Source organism: Epinephelus fuscoguttatus, linkage group LG13 (genome assembly GCF_011397635.1).
Source record: "Epinephelus fuscoguttatus linkage group LG13, E.fuscoguttatus.final_Chr_v1".
NCBI lineage: Eukaryota > Metazoa > Chordata > Actinopteri > Perciformes > Serranidae > Epinephelus > Epinephelus fuscoguttatus.
In genome coordinates this window covers 22,085,013-22,104,488 of record NC_064764.1, presented here as the reverse complement: position 1 = coordinate 22,104,488, position 19,476 = coordinate 22,085,013, and the positions used below count along the sequence as shown (strand labels likewise).

General features: G+C 40.7%; 1 protein-coding gene across 1 annotated transcript; it reads left to right on the top strand.

The window, feature by feature from the left end:
- The first annotated feature begins 434 nt into the window (after positions 1-434).
- tlk1a (tousled-like kinase 1a) lies at positions 435-19,442 on the top strand. Its single transcript, XM_049594274.1, is given in 24 exon segments — positions 435-687; positions 689-727; positions 729-765; positions 5,021-5,142; positions 5,260-5,331; positions 7,738-7,776; positions 9,147-9,222; positions 9,310-9,353; positions 9,555-9,650; positions 9,743-9,829; positions 9,940-10,032; positions 10,229-10,339; positions 10,429-10,565; positions 12,192-12,380; positions 12,503-12,569; positions 14,870-14,967; positions 15,161-15,242; positions 15,347-15,438; positions 15,662-15,751; positions 15,857-16,026; positions 16,198-16,333; positions 17,944-18,055; positions 18,145-18,252; positions 18,361-19,442. Coding segments are annotated over 24 exon segments (2,310 nt in total). The 5' UTR covers positions 435-645; the 3' UTR covers positions 18,532-19,442.
- Positions 19,443-19,476: the final 34 nt, after the last annotated feature.

Below are 19,476 nucleotides of genomic sequence, written 5' to 3'. Positions count from 1 at the left end.
GGCCACCCCCTCCTCTGATAAGTTAAGTACAGTCCCTTACTAAATCAAAATTACGAGATAATCTGTCAATTACTCTAAATGATAAGGTATTAAATTATGAAGTAGGTCAAAATGATGGCATGTATTTCAAATTTAGTAGCCTATCTCATAATTTTGACTTCTTGACTTTATAATCGTTTGATGTCGTCCAACAGTTATTTAGTTTCTTTAAATACAAATGGCAGATAATTATTTTAATTATTGAACATCATAATCGCCATTGATTTTCCCACCAGTACAACTTGTACACAAAGTGTGGTCGTGCATAGATCATGTGTGCAGTGTATGTAATTTAAGAGCAGTCCTCATTTTGTCATTGACGTGAGGAAAAAATGTATCACCCTCGCGATAAAAATTTTGCACACGATGCATGACGTTTCATAGGCAACCACTTGAAGACGGAGAGGTGGCCCTGGAGCCAGGACGCACTGCTGAGGTGTGAAGAGGTTTGTGCCCTAAAAACAGATAATTATTACACATTTTCACTCGGTGGCAGCCGTCGTGTCCATGTGAGAAACAACCGTGGTTTGTCAGTCGGTTAATTTCACAGCCCGTGTGGAAGATTAACCGTGTGCGCTGTGGTACCAACACACGAAAAGTAGCTTGATGAGTGTCCAAAGTAGTGGAAGTTTGGAGGGGACGCCATCTTTGGTCCCAGCTCTCCACGTCCCCAACACGGACTGTGTTTTCAGCAACATACCACGGCAGTGGTGAAGGCCCAGGAAGGTATCGTTAAACGTATTAAGACGTACATATATTTTCTACTTGCTCGTTTAGCTCATTTTGTGCAGGACGAAAGGAAATTGTGTTAAAACGACCGAGCAAATGTTGGTGGCGAAACCAGCTTGCTAGCTAACGTTACACTAACGCGTCAGCTCCAAAGTCAATTGAGCCTGTTTGGCTAGCTAGTAGCAGTGAAGACACAGGACCGTCTTTCTGTGCTCAGGCCAGTGCAGTAACCTTAAGAGAAATACGTGCATAATGGCGTTAAACCTATGCGAAAGCAGAAAGGGTAACCGCTGTGTTAGGTGCATCCTTCGTTAAGCATGCTGCCGTTACAAGAGCAAACACTAACGTTAGTTAAGTTAGAGATGTAAAATGGATCAGTAAATGCAAGAAGAGATATCAAGCATTTTTATGGTGATGGTTAATGTGATATGACCGGATAAGTTAGGTGTGCGTCGCAATCCTTTGTTTGTAGACTGTGGTGTTTCCTTACCAACAGTGGTCACAGTATATGTGCATGTGTAACTGACGTTTACCATCCTCTTAACGGTACATAAGGGTCTTAGATCGGCTTTAAACATGACTGTATGCATGTAACATTAAGTGTGGTGTTAAGGATAGCCCTTTGCTGTAGATGCTGCTGCACAGGATGTAAGGTAGCCTTGTTTGACCTTTTAGTATTACTTGGAGCAAGGACCGTCATGTAACGCTAGATGCCACGACAATAATGAGGGGACACCCATGGGATACATGCTGCTTTGGGCTGTGCAGCATGCTAACACACGCAATCAAATAACTGGTCCTTTTTGGTGGCCCAGTATAGTTGTCACTTGTGTTAATCACGCCTTCTTGCACCCTCAGTAGTTTTCACTGGATATTGTAATGATGGAGGACTTTACCTTAGCTTTCTTTGTAATATCACTGTTGCATGCATTGATTGACAATCAGTATGGCTGCCTACATCACTTATAATGGTAAATATTAATATTAGGAAGACCACTGTTATCTGTGTTTTTAAAGCTTAAATTGCCAATGAATCCAACCCAGTTTATGCAAGGGATTTTTAAGACTTTACAAGTGTCTGCCATAAACAGGTGGTCACTCTGCTGAGCAGCACAGAGTTAAAATGACATCCACAGCAAGAGTTATAAGGGTTCAACCACTTGTTCCTGCAGGGGCTGGGATATAGATAATACTTGTGCACTGAGGCCTTCATGTTTGAAACAAAGGGAAATCCTTGAGAAACGCAACACAGCTGATTTGTAGTTATGATGTGAAACTGGCAGAAGCGTACTGGGTGAAAAGTGAGATATGGTTATGGAGCCATCTTAGCAAGACCCAAGATTGCTCCGAGGAGCAGCAGCAGGAGGAAGGGTTTTAGAGCTACACCCTCTCGTAAAGATTATAGTTTTTATAGGTGAAATCATATCATTTTAACAGGGCCAATTGAACTCCTACAACTGCACACCTTCAACAACTGCTTCTCGTGTATATTACAGTGCTTATGTTGAATTTATGATGAAACAGTAAACACAACACACCAGTCACGTATTCACTACATGACTTACACTTGGTAGTCGTACTACAGTGAGGTGAAAGGTGAAAATTGTGCATTTGATTTGAATGGTTGGAAATTGGGTAAGAAAGGTTGTCTCTGTTTGTTTTGGACTAAATATTTAGCACTGCTGTATAAATACTGATTGCAAAATAGTCTTGTTTGTTCCTGTAGTTGTATAAGACCGATGACTCCTTCGGCGAAATAGATGGCAAATTTGATTACAAGCCACAGACCCATCATAGGAAATATGACAAGCCTACTTTGTTGTCTCTGAGATGCTTTAGGAAGAGGAAATTGTCCTGTTGCCTGACTGTTAGTAAGATTTGTTCTAATAACATGTTTTTAACCTGCACAAGTGTCTTTAAGTATGGGAAGGTAGTGGCTGTTGATGTGATCTTTAGGTCTTATCAGGTAAAAGTGTGAGGGCAAAGGTTAGTTGACATTGCCAGTCTCTTGAAAATCTGATCATTGCTTCTAATGTAGTGAGTGGTTAATGTGTGGAGGAGATAATAATGAGAGGTTTTTGATGAACAATTGAGGTTTGCAGTTGAACAAAAGCATCCTAATCCAGGTAAATGTCCTTCAATAAACCATATCATTATGTTGAGTCCAGGTTTAACTTGCATGCAGCTCTTAATTATGATGCATTTTTCTTATCTTTAGATACTTTTGTGCATCTGATAATTTAATTTCAAGTAACATTTCCTTTGCTTCTGTGTTGCATTTCAGTGCACTATTTCATATGTACAGAGTATTATTGGTAACCATGACATACCAGTAAATCTGGTTTTAGAGCCTGTTTTCAATTTGGCGGCCACCCATTTCCATCCTATGATGCTGGACAGTTAAGTTTTTTAACAGACGAGTGACCAGCAGGTTAGTCAGTCTAACATTCTGTCAGAAAACTGAAAATTTATCCAAGATTTATCCAAAACTGTCCCCACAGTGGCTCTTTAAAAGATACGATGGATGCTTTCTTTATCTCTGCTGCTGTTCATATTCTCATTGTATATTATTGGTGGGTCATTGCTTGTTAACTGAGTTGTTAATGACACACTAGCAATAAAATATTAGTTTTTGTTAAAGAATTGACCTGAATTTTTAAATCCCTGAAGTGTAAATACATTTTGCAGCTGGTTTTACGTATGCTATTTTGCATTTTTGTTTTGGACACCTTGGGTGACTGAGCAGTGGCTCAATCCCTGGCTCCTCGGCCCACATGTCGAAGTATGCTTGGGCAAGATACTAAATCCCAAATTGCTCCTGATGGCTGTGCCACCAGTGTAGAAATGTGTGTGACTGTCTAAACTGAGTAGCAGGTGGCGCCTTGTGTGGCAGCCTTGGCCTCCAGTATATGAACATCTGTGTGAACGGGTGAATGTGGCATGTAGTGTAAAAGCTCTTTGAATGGTTGGAAGACTAGAGAGATGCTATTCAAGTGCAGATCTATTTAACAATTCTATGTACATGATCATTGTTCTTGTGCTAATCTGGAACATAGTCACAAGCCGATATTATTTTGTCATTCATACCTGTTCAAACACATTTCTCAAAAGGCTTCATGTTGCACACTGATGTGGGCCTATGTGCTGACTACCGCATTGTGATGTATAACTTGATAGCAGACAGTGTTTTTGTTTTAGAGGATATAATGAAAGGCTTTTTAAAAAGCTGTTCTAGCTGAGGCTCTGTCAGACACTACAACACTTGGCCTAAATTAAGCTCAAATACTGTCAAGTTCTATGATGACTGAAGATTGTTTTGAGATGTGAAACTTGTGTGTGTGTGCGTGCATGTCAATAAGGATGTGGACAGTATACGCAAGTAGTATTTGACTTTTCACAACTTCTCTTTATCTAGTATGTTTGTTAAGTCTGCAGTTTTATATTAAACATTTTGTAAATAAATGAGCTGTTCAGACACTGATGTTGCATGGATGTTAAAGTTAGCATATTTGTACATGTTTGTTGCGCATTCATCATTCGACCAACCTTTCTTTGAGCACAAATATGGTCTGTTCCCAGCTGCTGTGATTTTGTAGTTATTATTAGGAAGAATTTCTCAATACATTAGGTTTTCCTCCATTTAAATTGATTCCTTTGTAGATTCAAAATGGTTGTCTCATTAAAGCACAGGTTTAGTGGGCAGACCCCTCTGAGTCAGCAGCAGCAACGAAGCCCAGGGAGCTCACGTAACAGTCCCACAGGAGCACAGTATTCATCAGTGCCTAGCAGTCGAAACATTGCTGTCGGACTCTCAGTATAATAGTGTTTGCGGCATAGAGATGCCTGTTACTTCTGGACTTGTACGCTGCATTTCATAAATTATTTTGGTGGCTTTATTTTTTGCAGGAGTCCTATTGAGCTGCTCTAGTAGATGTAGTTGTGGTGTAGGAGTACACATAATGAAAATCTTGTTCTGTGCGACACAAAGGTAGAGTGAAACCTGTCTTGGTTATGCCTCTGGGGAATGGGCATATATTTAATTTGGGCTGATATTCTGATCTAGACTAAAATATTATCACCTGCCAGGGTTTGAGGTTGTATATGTAACTAAATAAGCCGCCTTTATTATAACCCTGCTCCCAAGCTCATTGCTACTGTGTCATCTGCTCTTGAGTGGGAGCATTCAAAGGCTTCAATTAAGCTGATCCTTGAATAACCGAGACATACTGTGAATTGTTGCTAATCCTCCCAGGCACCATGGAGGAGCTGCACAGCCTGGACCCCCGGAGACAGGAGCTGCTGGAGGCACGCTTTATGGGTGGGGTCAGTGGCAGCACAGGGGGCAGCACTGGTAGCACAAGCGGGGGAACCAAAGTGAGTAAATATTAAGCTGGGTCATTGTTTTAGCGTAATAATTTCTAAAAACCAATCCAATCCAGTCCATATCCTGATATCTTTTTTTTTTTTTTTTTTTTTTTTTTTTAAAACCAGGGTTTGACCAATAATGAATGTTCAAATCACAGTTTTGGAAGCCTGGGATCCTCAAGCGACAAGGAGTCAGAGGTATGCTAGCCTATTGACTTGAACAATTGACAAATCATTATTTTAAATTAGTTAATGGCTTATAGTTAACATTGATATTCCCTTCATATTCTTGTGTATAGCTGTTAGGACCAATAAATGAGTTACAGTGGCCTGCTGGATTAGAGTTTTCCGTAGCTTGAGAGCAGACCAGGGTTGTTGTGTATGTCATGAAATACCTGTGTCATAATGCGACTGAGTTGTATATATCATATGTCTGCTGTCTCAATAACAGTACCATACTTAGATATTTAACATGGTTTACTCTAATGCTGTTCATGCAGCTCATGTTGTCCATAGGCTTAAACATCATATTGAAAATCACATTAAATGTTCTAAAAAAAAAAATAAAAAATTATTTGCACTTTGCAGCTGGTATTTCAACTAGCTGATATCATGAACATCATCATCCTGACACTTTGTGTCAGTCTTTGATACATTTCCCAAATTATCTGCTTGGCCATTTGGCTACACAACTTTGAGAACCTCCACATCTGAATTTAACAGACTTAAATCTCCCTGATGGGAAGTGTGTCAGACTGCATTCAGGCCAACAAAGACTTCCTTTCCATCTCAGTTCCCTGCATTGGCACAGTGTGTGATGCAAACCACCATGTTGTGTCCCAGTATTTAATAAGCCTTAAACTGGATTTCCATGCTCATGTTTTATGTTCTTCTTATACAATGTAGCAGCACTCCCAATTCACTGCAACCTCATGTCTTGTTTTGCAGTAGTGTTATAGAGAGGTGAAGTTGCTCCCCTACTGGTGGAACACTAGGACCTTATTTCGTATAGTTGTAATCAAATTTATTCAACGCCCATTGCATATTAGGCTTATTGGCAAAATATACAATTTCGCAGCTGTTTGCAATAAACAAATTACACAAGAACTGTTTAAGTAGTTCAATGAAACTAATATTACAAGGGTTTTGATCCAAATTCAACACAAAATGCTACTTTTAATGACTACTGCAGTCTCAAAATTATTCAACCCCTTCATGACAAGCATCTCCAGTGCTTATTAGAGCACCCTTTTGCTGTTATGACCTGCAGCAAACGTGATGCATAGCCAGACACCAGCTTCAGACAACGTTCCTGAGGAATCTTAGCTCATTCCTCATGGGCAATGGCCTCCAGTTCAGTAATATTCTTGGGTGTGCGTTTTGCAACTGCCTTCTTCAAATCCCACCAGAGATTTTCTATGGGGTTCAAGTCAGGCGACTGTGACGGCCACTCTAGAATCTTCCATTTCTTCTTCTGAAACCAAGCCTTGGTGGACTTTGAGGTATGCTTGGGATCATTTTCCTGTTGGAAGGTCCAATGACGCCCAAGCTTCAGCTTCCCCACAGACAGCATGACGTTTTCACCTAAGATTTCCTGATACTTGACTGAATCCATCGTGCCCTTCACACACTGCAGGTTTCCAGTGCCAGAGGCAGCAAAGCAGCCCCAGAGCATCACTGAGCCACCGCCATGCTTCACTGTAGGCAGGGTGTTCTTTTCAGCATATGCTTCATTCTTCTTCCTCCAGACAGAGCTTTTGCTATTGTTTTGTATCCTTTTCCTTGTTTGTGCAAGGCAATGATTTCTTCTCTGAACTTTTTGGACATTTTTTTTGCAATCAAACGTCACTCTCAACAAAACCCTAGCCAGTCCAGGTATTTATGTGTTCTGTCTCAAGCACACCTGAACTAATGAAGCCCTTGATTAGTTGCACCAGGTGTGCTTGAGACAGGGGGTTGAATAATTGTGATTAGTTGCATCAAGTGTGCTTCAGACAGGGGGTTGAATAATTTTGAGACTGCAGTAGTGATTAAAAGTAGCATTTTGTGTTGAATTTGGATAAAAAAAGACTACCATATCATAATATCCCATAGGGGAAACACTGGAAGGGGGGAGACTTTGCCTCTGTATTGTTCATCTGAATTCATCTGGAATGACATATTTAAGCAGCATTTTGTAGCATTTTTGATCCAGTATTTTGATCAGCTGAATTAACCTTTACACTCTGCTATATTTATAAAAACTGTAAATGTCTGTTGCTGTGCAGTCCCCATGACATGGTTTGTAATGAGGCACGAGGGATGACTCAGATCAGACCAGCACCTGTTGTCAAATGCTTTGGAGGCACAAAGTTGGTTGGTTTTGGTCATCACAAAGTGTCTGAAATGGTAGTTCTTGTGATGAAAAAGTCAAGAGGGCAATCTATCAATCTATCAATCTATCTATCGATTTTGAGAAACATGCTGTTTAATTATTTCATTGTTTAAGAATACTGTTGAGTCTATTTTTAATCAAGTACTGATGGAGTAAAATGCCTTCCGCTATGTGTAGCTGCTCCTTTTCATGTTATTTTTCTGAAGTTCTTGTCTTTCTCACTTACACAGGGGTCAGATGTGAAAAGAGGCAGTTCTCCTGCTTATTCGGTGAGTATATGATGAAATCTTACAGCTAAAAGTAGTCCTGATAAGAGCTGTTGTATTTTCCATAGTTGTGGGTAACATGAACACTGGACAAAACTGCAATCAGAACAGTCACACAAGTCAGAGTAAAATCAGTTAATGTTATGGCTAAAATCTGTTGTGGTAACTAAATAACAAATCAATAATTGGGTCTGTTTAGTCTACCAGGCAGTTAGTAGTCAATACCAATGCCAGTGAAATTATATAATTCTTTATACCCAATGCGATACCATGGTAAAGAACAAAACAATTAATCTCATGTAGTTAAACATACACTTCTTTATTAAATACATTTGGGGCAGCAGTAGCTCAGTCCATAGGGACTTGGGTTGGGAACCGGAGGGTTGCCTGTTGAAATCCCCGTCCAGACCAAATATGGAGCATGGACTGGTGGCTGGAGAGGTGCCAGTTGACATCCTGGGCACTGCCGAGGTACCCTTGAGCAAGGCACCGAACCTCCCAACTGCTCGGGGCGCCTGACCAAGGCAGCCCCTCACTCTGACATCTCTCTACTTTATGCATGTATAGGTCCTGTTTGTGCACGTGTGTGTCTTTCGGACCTGTGTGTTAATGACAAAAAGAGTGAAAAAAATTGAATTTCCCTTCAGGGGAATTAATAAAGTATATAAAATTTTAAAAAGAATTAAAAATTTAAATTTTATGTAATTTAAACAAATGCAAAGGACTAATCCAGAAACATATCAATATATATGTATTCAGTATGTTAACACATTTCTACTCTATTGATGTTGTTCAGTGCGTGTATGATGTGACAGCGTTTATGGTAGGCTATTTGTCCCGCCCCTCCTCCACTGTGATTGAAAGAGTGGTTGACAGTGACGAGTGTAGCGTTTTACCCAAAGTTGAACATTTTTTAACTCTGGATGACCAGTACACAATGCCAAACGTGCAGCGCTGAGTTGGCAGTAGAAAAATTATGCTGACCTCAAGACAAAACTGCGACGAGTCGAGGCAGAGCTGTCACTGCAGCTGCACTTGTCGCTGTCTTCAACAAGTTCTCCTTTCATGCTTGTAGGCGTTCATCTTCTTCTTTTGACATTTAACGGCTGACTAGAACACTTGTAGGCGTACATGCTGCCCCCTCAGGTCTGGAAGAATTGCATCCCTGGTACTTACGGTACAGAAGAAAAATGAGTACCTTCACGTTTTCAGAAAGTTGGCATTGATGTGATACACAAGTATTGGTTCTGGTGACATCTCTAGTTTAAACTGTCTCCTCTGTCCTCTTTGCTGCACCAAGTCTAAAAGTCAAAACAGCCGTTTTATGGAGTTATTGCTTTAATAAACATCGTCAAATAAAATTTCTCTTTCAGACCCCAGAGAAGAAGCAGTCAGAAACAACTAGAGGCAGAAAAAGGAAACCTGAGATCCAATCAGAGAGTAGCCAAGGTAAGTGTGTTAAACTTAATCTTGTTAACAGTATCACTGTGAAATATTTTATTAAGGAGCATTCTTTTTCCTCTTTTACCTTCACAGGGAAATCAGTTGTGCGAGGACCCAAAATAAGTGATTATTTTGATGTAAGTTTTCAGTTTCATGATGTGTGCATTGAAAGGAAGTGTTGAGTGAATGATGTGTGCTGTATTCGCCTTTTCAGCCACTGAGGCATAATCCGTTTCCTGTCTCTAAACTAACAGTAATGTGATAGAAAAAGAATCACTAGTGGGTGCTGTTATCAAATGTTTGGCAGTGATGTCACCTTTCCTCTTTTAACCTTTTAGTTCCAGGGAGGAAATGGGTCCAGTCCTGTGAGAGGTCTCCCACCAGTGATTCGTTCGCCCCAGAACTCACATTCCCACTCTGCTCAGGGTATTGCTGTAAGTTACGCCAAAACTTGTACACAGGATCTTCTTTGCTGCTCCATTTGGTGTTGCCCTGTCATAGAGAAATGCTCTCTCTTCTGTTGCAGGTTAGACAAAATAGCTCATCTCCTACTAGTCTGTCTTTTGGGGACCACATGACGCATCCAAAGCAACTAGCGGTCAAATTTGTTCAGGTGAGGAGAGGTGATTGTAGATCGCCTGAACGCCACCGGCTCTTTGCAAATGCTCTCAAATGTGTCTGGGCAAGTTTTTAAAACATTTTTCTTGTTGTTTTCCACTTTAGACTGACCTCACAGTGTTGAAGTTGGCTGCCCTTGAAAGCACAAAGAATCTAGACCTTGAGAAGAAGGAGGGGAGAATAGACGATTTGCTAAGGGTAAGGAGAAGGTCTAACTCTGTTCACTACCTTGCTGAAAGGCTTGTCTGGGCTTCGATGTAACTTAAATGCAAAATAAAGTGGACAATGTTTGAAAAGGTGATGTTTGGTATTTTTTAAATTTTGTAAGTAAGTGATGGATTGGGGAAATAATAAAATTTGTACAGCTGCTGATTCCATTTTTTCTGCTTCACAGGCAAACTGTGATCTCAGGAGACAGATAGATGAACAACAAAAATTACTCGAAAAGTACAAGGAACGCTTGAATAAATGCATCACCATGAGCAAGAAGTTGCTCATAGAGAAGGTAAATTTTCTTAATGCTTTATAAACACACAGGATTTACTGTATGTCTGCAAACCTGCATGCAAACCCCTACTTTGTGTTGTTCTTCAGAGCACCCAGGAGAAGCAGGCCTGTCGGGAGAAAAGCATGCAGGACAGACTTCGTTTAGGCCATTTCACTACAGTGAGACATGGAGCGTCATTCACAGAGCAGTGGACTGATGGCTATGCCTTTCAGAACCTTGTGAAGTAAGAGGATTTTACTGAAATTGACTGACTGATGTTGTCCTTTTCTAGTTGTTTTAGGATTATTTTTGTTACTACGTTTTTCATTTTTAAGCTTTAGTTATATTTGGAGAAACACTCTCTTTTTCAGAAACATCCATGTCACAGTAGAGCACTTTTTTCCCCTCAATATGTAGGCTGTAACAGTTCAGCGGTAGGGGTGGAGGAAAAAATTAGTTCTTGTGTAGCGCAATTCTCTCAAACAATTCGGAACTTTGACCAGGCTGTACATTCCCTTATGACTGATAAAATGGGTGGTGAAACATATTTGCCAGCAACGTATTTGCTAACCTAGTGATATCACCAAAGCTCATGTGGAGTGGAACAGATGGGTACATCAGTTAAGTCAGTGTCAGTGGGGCATGTTGCTGCCAGAGTTACAAAATGTGGCAAATCCACTGGCCGTGACAGAAAATGGATCAACATCAGACATGAGACTCCTGCAAGATGGAGTCTGGGCTTCCCTCAGTTTGTTATCTTTGTTGTAGATCTTTACAGCAGTTAACCGAAACAGCAACGCAGGCATGTCTTATTGCATAATCCAGATCTTACCTATCAAAACTATTTTGAATATGGTAACATGCAGATAGTGGAAGGGAGGGAGAATGCCAGCCTAAATCAGCTGACCAGTGGCAGGTTTATATCTACAGTCCATATCTGGGGTCTTGTTCATAAACATTGCATACGCATAAAATAAGGTCTGAAAGAGGCATATGCCACTTCACATGCGATCAGACTTGATGGGACAAACTTTGACCCTTGCTTACGAACATTTAGGAGACAGGAAATAGGCGACAGAGAGGGTGAGGTGGAAACCTGATTGTAGGATTTCTAATATTTTTTGGCTTTTGTCTGTACGTACATTTTTAGTACGGATCCTACGCATTGTTTTATAAACGAGTCCCCTAGTGAGTTAGACTAGAGTCTGACTGGCACCCTTTGGCTTAAAAGCTAGCGAATGAAAGCGTTATGGTTTCTATGAAGTTGAAAGGAAAGGGGATCTGGATGAAAGCCACACTGTTTGCAAGCTGTGCCTGACTAAACTAAAATATTTGGGAAACACAGTAAACATGAGAAACCATATTTCATGTTGCTTTTGTGGTTGGAAGAAAAACAGCTTGTTGTAGATGCTGCCAACCAGAGAATCGAATATGTGACATCAAAGCTTCCACGAAATAAATAATAAGAACAGCAGTGAATATGTTGGCAAATGTAACCTTCCTCTTCTATTTGTTACTTCTCTTGTATTAATAATACATAATGGAAATAAATTCGTCCTTTTATTTTAATTATAGATCAATACAAATATGCTGTTTGAAAGGTAGCAAGTAGTCACACAGGCTAGTGCTTAGAGATTCCCACCACTAGTGTCTGGCTGCTTCTCTCAAGGCATGTAATTGATCTGAATCAGATTCAGCTTGGAAAATTATGTTCTAGGCGCAGACCAAAAGTAACATTACAACTTTCAGAACTGCTGATTATATTTATCATGGTGTCAGATTAAATGTTTTGACTAGACTTTTTAGTGGAGCGCAGGTATGGAAATGGAAATAATCTCATCTAACAAAAAGCACTGCTTTCCATCTGCAGACAGCAAGAGTCGATAAACCAACAGAGAGAGGACATTGAAAGGCAGAGAAAACTTCTGGCCAAGAGGAAACCTCCGTCCTCCAGCAACTCCCAAGCACCAACCACAAACTCAGAGCCAAAGCAACGCAAAACCAAGGCGGTGAATGGAGCAGAAAGTGATCCCTTTCTAAAACCCAGCCTACCTCAGCTGTAAGTTCAGCTTTGGCATTATTCCTTTGCATACTCTGCTGTTGTAAAGCACATTTAACAGGAATGTATGAATAACTGAATGTAGTAATCTAAGAAACTTCTCTCTCTCTCATCCCGAAAAGGCTGACATTAGCAGAGTACCATGAACAGGAAGAGATCTTCAAACTGCGACTTGGACATCTCAAAAAGGTTTGCCCAATTTATTCAAACATTTTTTTTGTTTCAGTGGGTAATTTGACTTCCTGTGCATTACAGGCACATGACATTATATATTAATTTATTTCACAAGTTACTCAATTTGTCTAGGACGAGGATACCGTTCACATTTAAACCAATAGCAGTACTGATGCCAGTACCTTGAATTCGGCACCGGTACTAAACTGTACTTTTTTCGCAACAAGCGATCCTGCTCCTTCTCTCTTCTCTTATTACACATAGAGTTAAGTGTCTGTATGTCTTTGTGCTTGTCTGACTGACAAATATGTGGAAATGGTATATAATTTAAAAAAACAACAACATCAAAACTTGGCTATTTCTAAAATCGAAAATAGACCAAAACTATCAGTGCTTCAATTAGAGTTTTGGCTCACTAGCAGCCAGTGGAGCTCTGTGGCCTTCTGGCTTCAAGGCTGAAGAGCACTCAGCCGCACCTCCGCCTCCTTTCTCAAGCCTGCGGCTCTGCAGAGCTTAGTAGGCCCAACCCTAGTCCTGGATAAAGTGAGAAACTTGTGAAATGAATCAGTACATGAGGTCATGTGCCTGTACTGCACAGGAAGACAAATTCCCCAGCAGCTCCACAAAGCTCCACTGTGAAGTTCCCCAAAGCACAGAAGCAGGGCACGGTGTTCCACAGAAGGCGTCTTCACTTTGGGGTGCTTCACGATACTTCTGCCTCCTGTCTGAGCCTGATGTTTTCACTCAGGTGAACTTTTAGGTGCCAAAATTTGGCACCGATTTATGTAATGTGAATTGGTACTCAGTATTACCAACGTAACTCAGTCGGTACCCTTGAAAGTACAGAGTTTGGGGGCGCCCACATGCTCCAGGTAGAACACGTGCCTATGGACAATGGTTGTGTCCTTGCCGCAGCGGCTGCGGGTTTGATTCCAACCTAGGGCCCTTTGCTGTATGTCATTATGAAGTGTCAAAGATTCGGTGCCTGGAAGTGGGCCTGTAGGCTCCCGACCTTGAACTTCTTGTCTCTTGTTAGTCGTCTTCAAATGTCGATTTGATCTCTTAGGTTCAGCTGGCAAATACTTAAAGAAACACTGGAAACAGGCAAGGTCCAATGCAATCAAGTTTAATGTGTCAACAGGCTTTAACACATACAACTTAGTGAGTCAGACTCCAGAGTGTGACTAAAGAACTGCGTTCAGAACCCTAGCTTATATGCTGGTGAAGATCCAGACGAGTCTCCACCTTTTTTGCTAATACTTCCTACTCGAACCCAATTCTATTGGTGGAGAACTTCTTTGTGACCAATTCTGATTGGGCTGTTTTTAATGGTGTGATGTAGCCTGGAATTTCCCAAAATTCCTTCCCTTAGGTTCGGTTCCATTCTCGCTCTATTTTTTAAAAATATGTGCATTCTGGGGACTCTCTATACAGTCCATAGTGCGTCTAGTTTCATGCAAGATGTGAATCCCAGGGACTTCTACACGGCGCACAGTGTTTCTAGTTTCATGCAAAATAAAACCTTGGAGTACAATATGTGAGCAAGTGTGTGCTAGTTACAGCACCTGAGTATGTGTTTCATCATGAAACAGGACATGGTGTGTTCTTTCAGTAAATGACCTTGACAACAGATTCAAAGGAGTGAATGATCAAAGGAGTAAATGACCTCGACAGTATCTAATACAAATTCAAAGCTTTTATAATGCCTTGTACATGATTATATGGCTCTTTTTTGTTTCCCAATCACTTAGATATCTTAACTTTGTTACTTGATTTACTAAGCACAAACTTTTACACTACAATTACCCCTCTCTCCCTCCCTTTCACACGATAGCTCTCCTATCAAATAGAGATAAGGCACAAAAAATATCTCTCAAAAAAAGTGCAGAGTTTGGAACCTAATCCTCTCCAGGACCTAGTATATGATAAAGGGCGCTTTTACACAGTTTAGAAATTAAACCCTTGTTGGAGTCTGTATCTTGTTACACGTAGCAAATATTTGTCCTCAACATAAAGATAATTGAACATATTCAGTCTGATTCTCCTGCTTCCTGAGCTGAACCACTGTTCCCTTTTGTGTGAATCTCCCCAAAGATGGAGCGAGCCTGTAGTTTGTCGATGTATTCATTGTTTTCCCGATGAATAAGCATCACAGGCAGCCCCTGACAGACTCTGTACTAAGTCAACCGTTAATATTTAATACAGAACTAGTCGGCTGTGTACAAGTGGGTTTTGATGAGCTCCTCTCCTTGTAGTCGAGAGTTCTGAAGTTCTCTCTGTGCATTTGTGTGTTTGCGTGTTTGAATCATTTATAGGAAGAAGCTGAGATCCAGGCGGAGCTGGAGCGTCTGGAGAGAGTGCGCAACCTTCACATTCGGGAGCTGAAGAGAATTAATAATGAAGACAGCTCACAGTGAGTCTGAATCAATTTCTCTGACAGTTGCTGCATTGACATTGGAACATGATGTGCACACAGGGCCAGTATCCTCACCCATAGTGGTGATATTAAGTGACTGCCCACTGCATGAAGCTCTTCTGTGTTTTTCCACATTGATCATTTATTGGCTCAGCAAAGCTTATTGTCTCTGTTGTTTTTCCATCCAAAGATTTAAAGATCACCCAACGTTGAATGAACGATATCTGCTCCTACACCTTCTAGGACGAGGGGGCTTCAGTGAAGTTTACAAGGTAAGTAATTAAATGTTGACGTCAGGGGTGTCAAAGTGAAATAATACTCTTAGCAGGTGTTGCATTTCAAGTATAAGCCAATGTTTTGTCCGTATATTGTGCAGGCTTTTGACTTGATTGAGCAACGATATGCTGCTGTGAAAATCCACCAACTTAACAAGAACTGGAGAGAAGAGAAAAAGGAGAACTATCACAAGTATGTAGACTAATGTGGAAATGCATAACCTCACCTGCAGTATACTATTATTAATGTTTAAACTGTTGTGACACACTTTGACAAGCTGTTCTGATGTCTTTTACATTCAGCGTATTGTTATTCCTCTCCATAAGCACCAACCCTGGGCTGTCAGCGCAGGAGACAGCACCTCCACCTTCATGCTTTATAGCTAATACAAGCATAATTACCTTCCTCTCCACAGGCATGCATGTCGAGAGTACAGAATACACAAGGAGCTGGACCACCCCAGAATCGTGAAACTTTACGACTACTTCTCACTGGACACGGACACGTTAGTGCACTCGATGTATTCTTGTTCATCCATTTCCAGCACTTTTCAGCTCATTTCTGTTCAATGTGGGTCATAATTCTTAACAAGTCTTTTTCCGTTCAATAGGTTTTGCACTGTCATGGAGTACTGCGAAGGCAATGACTTGGATTTCTACTTGAAACAGCATAAGCTAATGTCTGAGAAGGAGGCACGGTCTATAGTCATGCAGATTGTGAACGCACTAAGATACCTGAATGAAATCAAACCTCCCATCATCCATTACGACCTTAAGCCAGGTAAACACGCCCCTCTGGGTAACTGATGACATATTAATTCAATAATATCAGTTACTCTACATTAAATCGTATTGTGCCAACTGAGTGTCAGTTGTGTGGTGGGCTGCAGTCATATAACTGATAGTGCGCCATTTCCTCTTTAGTACTAACTTCTGTTACTTTGATTTCCAGGCAATATCTTGTTGGTGGACGGCACAGCCTGTGGGGAAATCAAAATCACAGACTTTGGTCTGTCAAAAATCATGGATGATGACAACTATGGCGTGGATGGCATGGACCTGACATCACAGGGTGCAGGGACCTACTGGTGAGAAACAGTGTCCCATATTCACACACCACATACAATGTGAATATTCAGTGTAGCAATACCACACAATAAAGATACTCTAAGTAATGATTTAGTGTTCAATTTGGACCTGCGACCAGCACCTCTATAGGTCACTTGGGCGCCTAACCTCACATTGAATTCACAGATCATGACTTTGTTGAAACACACACCATTTTGCTACTTCTCCTTTCATAACTCAGTTGTTGTAGAGAAGCATTATTTGACCAGAGACGTGTGTGTGTGTGTGTGTGTGTGTGTGTGTGTGTAAATGGTCAGAGCTATAGTGAATTTGCGTTGTTTTTTTTTTTTCACTGAAAGAGTGGGTCCTTCCGTGTCTTTTCCAGGTTTTTCAAAAGGAAAGGTCTGCTCAGCCATTAGCAGAAAAGCTGTGATGTACGTTAGAGTGGCAAGCGCTGATAATAATGATGACTAAAAGTCATTTCAAGTCAGATTTATTTATAGAGCACATTTATAAACAATGAACACTGACCTAAGTGCTTCACAAACAAATTAATTAAAACAGAGGCATGATCAAATTAAAAGGCAGGAATGAACAAATAAAAACAATTATAAATAACAGAATATAAGTAAATGATAAAAGCTTACAATATCTTAAAAAAAAATAACCGAAATAGCATTGCACAATCAACAGAAATAAAAAACAACAACTGAAAGATAGTGTGGGCAGGCACGTCGTCTTAAGGTTTAGTTTGGATTTTTGTAAGTGGGTTGTGTGAGGTGCCAGTGTAATATTTATATCGCTTTACCTTGCCGTCAGACAGCCCTTTTTGACCGGTGACAGAAGCCATGATATCCATTTATCTTCATCCATCTTTAAAGCCACCAGACTCCTTTTGACAAAAAAAAAAGTAATTATGCCTCAGGAAACACGGGAGTTACTTGTCTACCACTGTCTTAGTCATTTTGATGAATCCCAACTGACGTAGTGTCCACGCAGTAGCCTCTGTGCCAGTCAGGGGCTTAGATAATGTCATATAGCTAATTTTGAAGATTGATAATACACAGTTAGGCTTAGTCATGAAGTGGCACATTGGGCAGGCTAGGGGGTTTATATGTAGCAACGTCATCATGCAGAAACCCACGTCAGGTCAAGTTGAAAAATGTTTCCAGAATGTTGGAGAAAATAGCATTTTGATGCTAAAACATAGGCACGTCAACGAAAAGGATCACTGGAAAACTACAGAATGATAAAAATACTTATAAATAAAAAATGGACCCGTTCTTTAATTAAAAGTGCGTAAGTATTATCAATAAGTATCTGACGTAACGGCACTGGTCATGCAAAGTGGTCCCTTTCACTTTTATTTTATGTAATCAACATGTAAGCAATACTTTAATGTTGTAGTTGGTCGTGGTGGGGCCAAGTTAAACTGATGTATGTACTCTGGGGTAGTTTAATCTCATATCTGCATCATATTTTTTAAAGCCATGTTTTATGTGTAAAATCTTGGTATAAAAAGTTACTAGTAACAACTGTTAAATAAATGTAGCGGCATAAAGCAGACAGTACTTACAGTGTAAGTGTGCCAAGTTACTTTTCACTTGACGTTTTTTATTATTCTGTCCAGGTACCTGCCTCCTGAATGTTTTGTAGTTGGTAAAGAACCTCCAAAGATCTCCAACAAGGTGGACGTGTGGTCTGTGGGTGTTATCTTTTTTCAGTGTCTCTATGGAAGGAAGGTAAGGAGGGCGATACAGATTCTACCTTTGAATGTTTCTGTAATTTCTTGCATGATTATAAAGCATTGCTCGTCCCTTTTTCCTTTCAGCCTTTTGGCCACAATCAGTCACAACAGGACATCCTGCAGGAGAACACCATACTGAAAGCTACAGACGTTCAGTTCCCTGTCAAGCCAGTCTCCAGTAATGAAGCAAAGGTAGGGGTGAACTTGAATATACAAGTATGAACCTAAAAAATGAGCATAGTAGGTCCCCTTTAAAATAGCTTGTTGACCTGCAAATTAATACTATTCCTCCCCCTCCAGGCCTTCATAAGGCGGTGCCTGGCATACAGGAAGGAGGACAGGATCGACGTTCACCAGTTGGGAAGTGACCCCTACCTGCTCCCTCACATGCGGAGGTCAAGCTCCTCTGGGAACCTGCAGATGAATGCTGCTGGCTCAGGACCTGCCTCCTCCAGCATCATCTCATACTGACAGCCACGTACTGTGACAAAAAGGCAAACTGACCAAGTTGCTCCCACGCCTGCAGAGCTTCTTAGAGGCTCTGGCTCGTGGGAGAGGAAAGCAGCCGGCAACAGGAGGAGCAGGACACCCATGGGGGAGATCTCACCTGGCCTCTTCTGACCTGTACCGGGCTTCTACTTGTTTACCAGGACTTGATTAACGGAGGGACAGTGAGGGGATGTTTTAAAAGGACATGGGTAAAAGGATCTCCTGAGGGTCCGATAAAAGCACTGAAACTGACGATGAACCTTGAAGAAAATGTGACTGGACGCTCTGTTCAGATGTTGCAGATGGATAAAGCCTTAACGGGCCGAAGGGAGACTTGGCAGCCCGCCGTTTAGTTGAAATAACATGGTCCTGCCAGGGTGCAAATGATTCAGCTGCTAGAAGTTAATTTACTGTGAGGACAGTCATCGTTAATGTAGAACTACAAAGATTTCACTATTGATTTGGCTAAATGTTCTGTTTTTCACAAATGTTAGGCTTTAATTTGAGTTACTTATCCATGAGAATGTAATGTGTAGCATAAAAGTGGCATCTAGTGACATGTAGGTTGGGGCAGCGTACTTAACGTTTAATGCACAAAGTAACCAAATGTAGAAAATGACAATGTATAGAATCCTATGCAGGAATATTAATTAACAGATAAATTGGAAACTGTATATGCTGTACAGGTGAATTTTCAAATTTTGAACTGCAGCAGTAATGTGTACAAAGAGTTAAAATTTCCCCATGCAAAACTAGTTTCCTGGAGTGTTTCATTTTGCTGCTTTGTTGCTCTTACTTTTTCAAGGGCTGTATGTTCCACTTCGGGTACAAATTGTACAGTTCTGCTAAGAGTGAATAATAAATGCCAGGAAACGTTTTTCTCTCCCACTGAATGGTACTGTAAAATCAGCCTGTTCATTCTAAAGT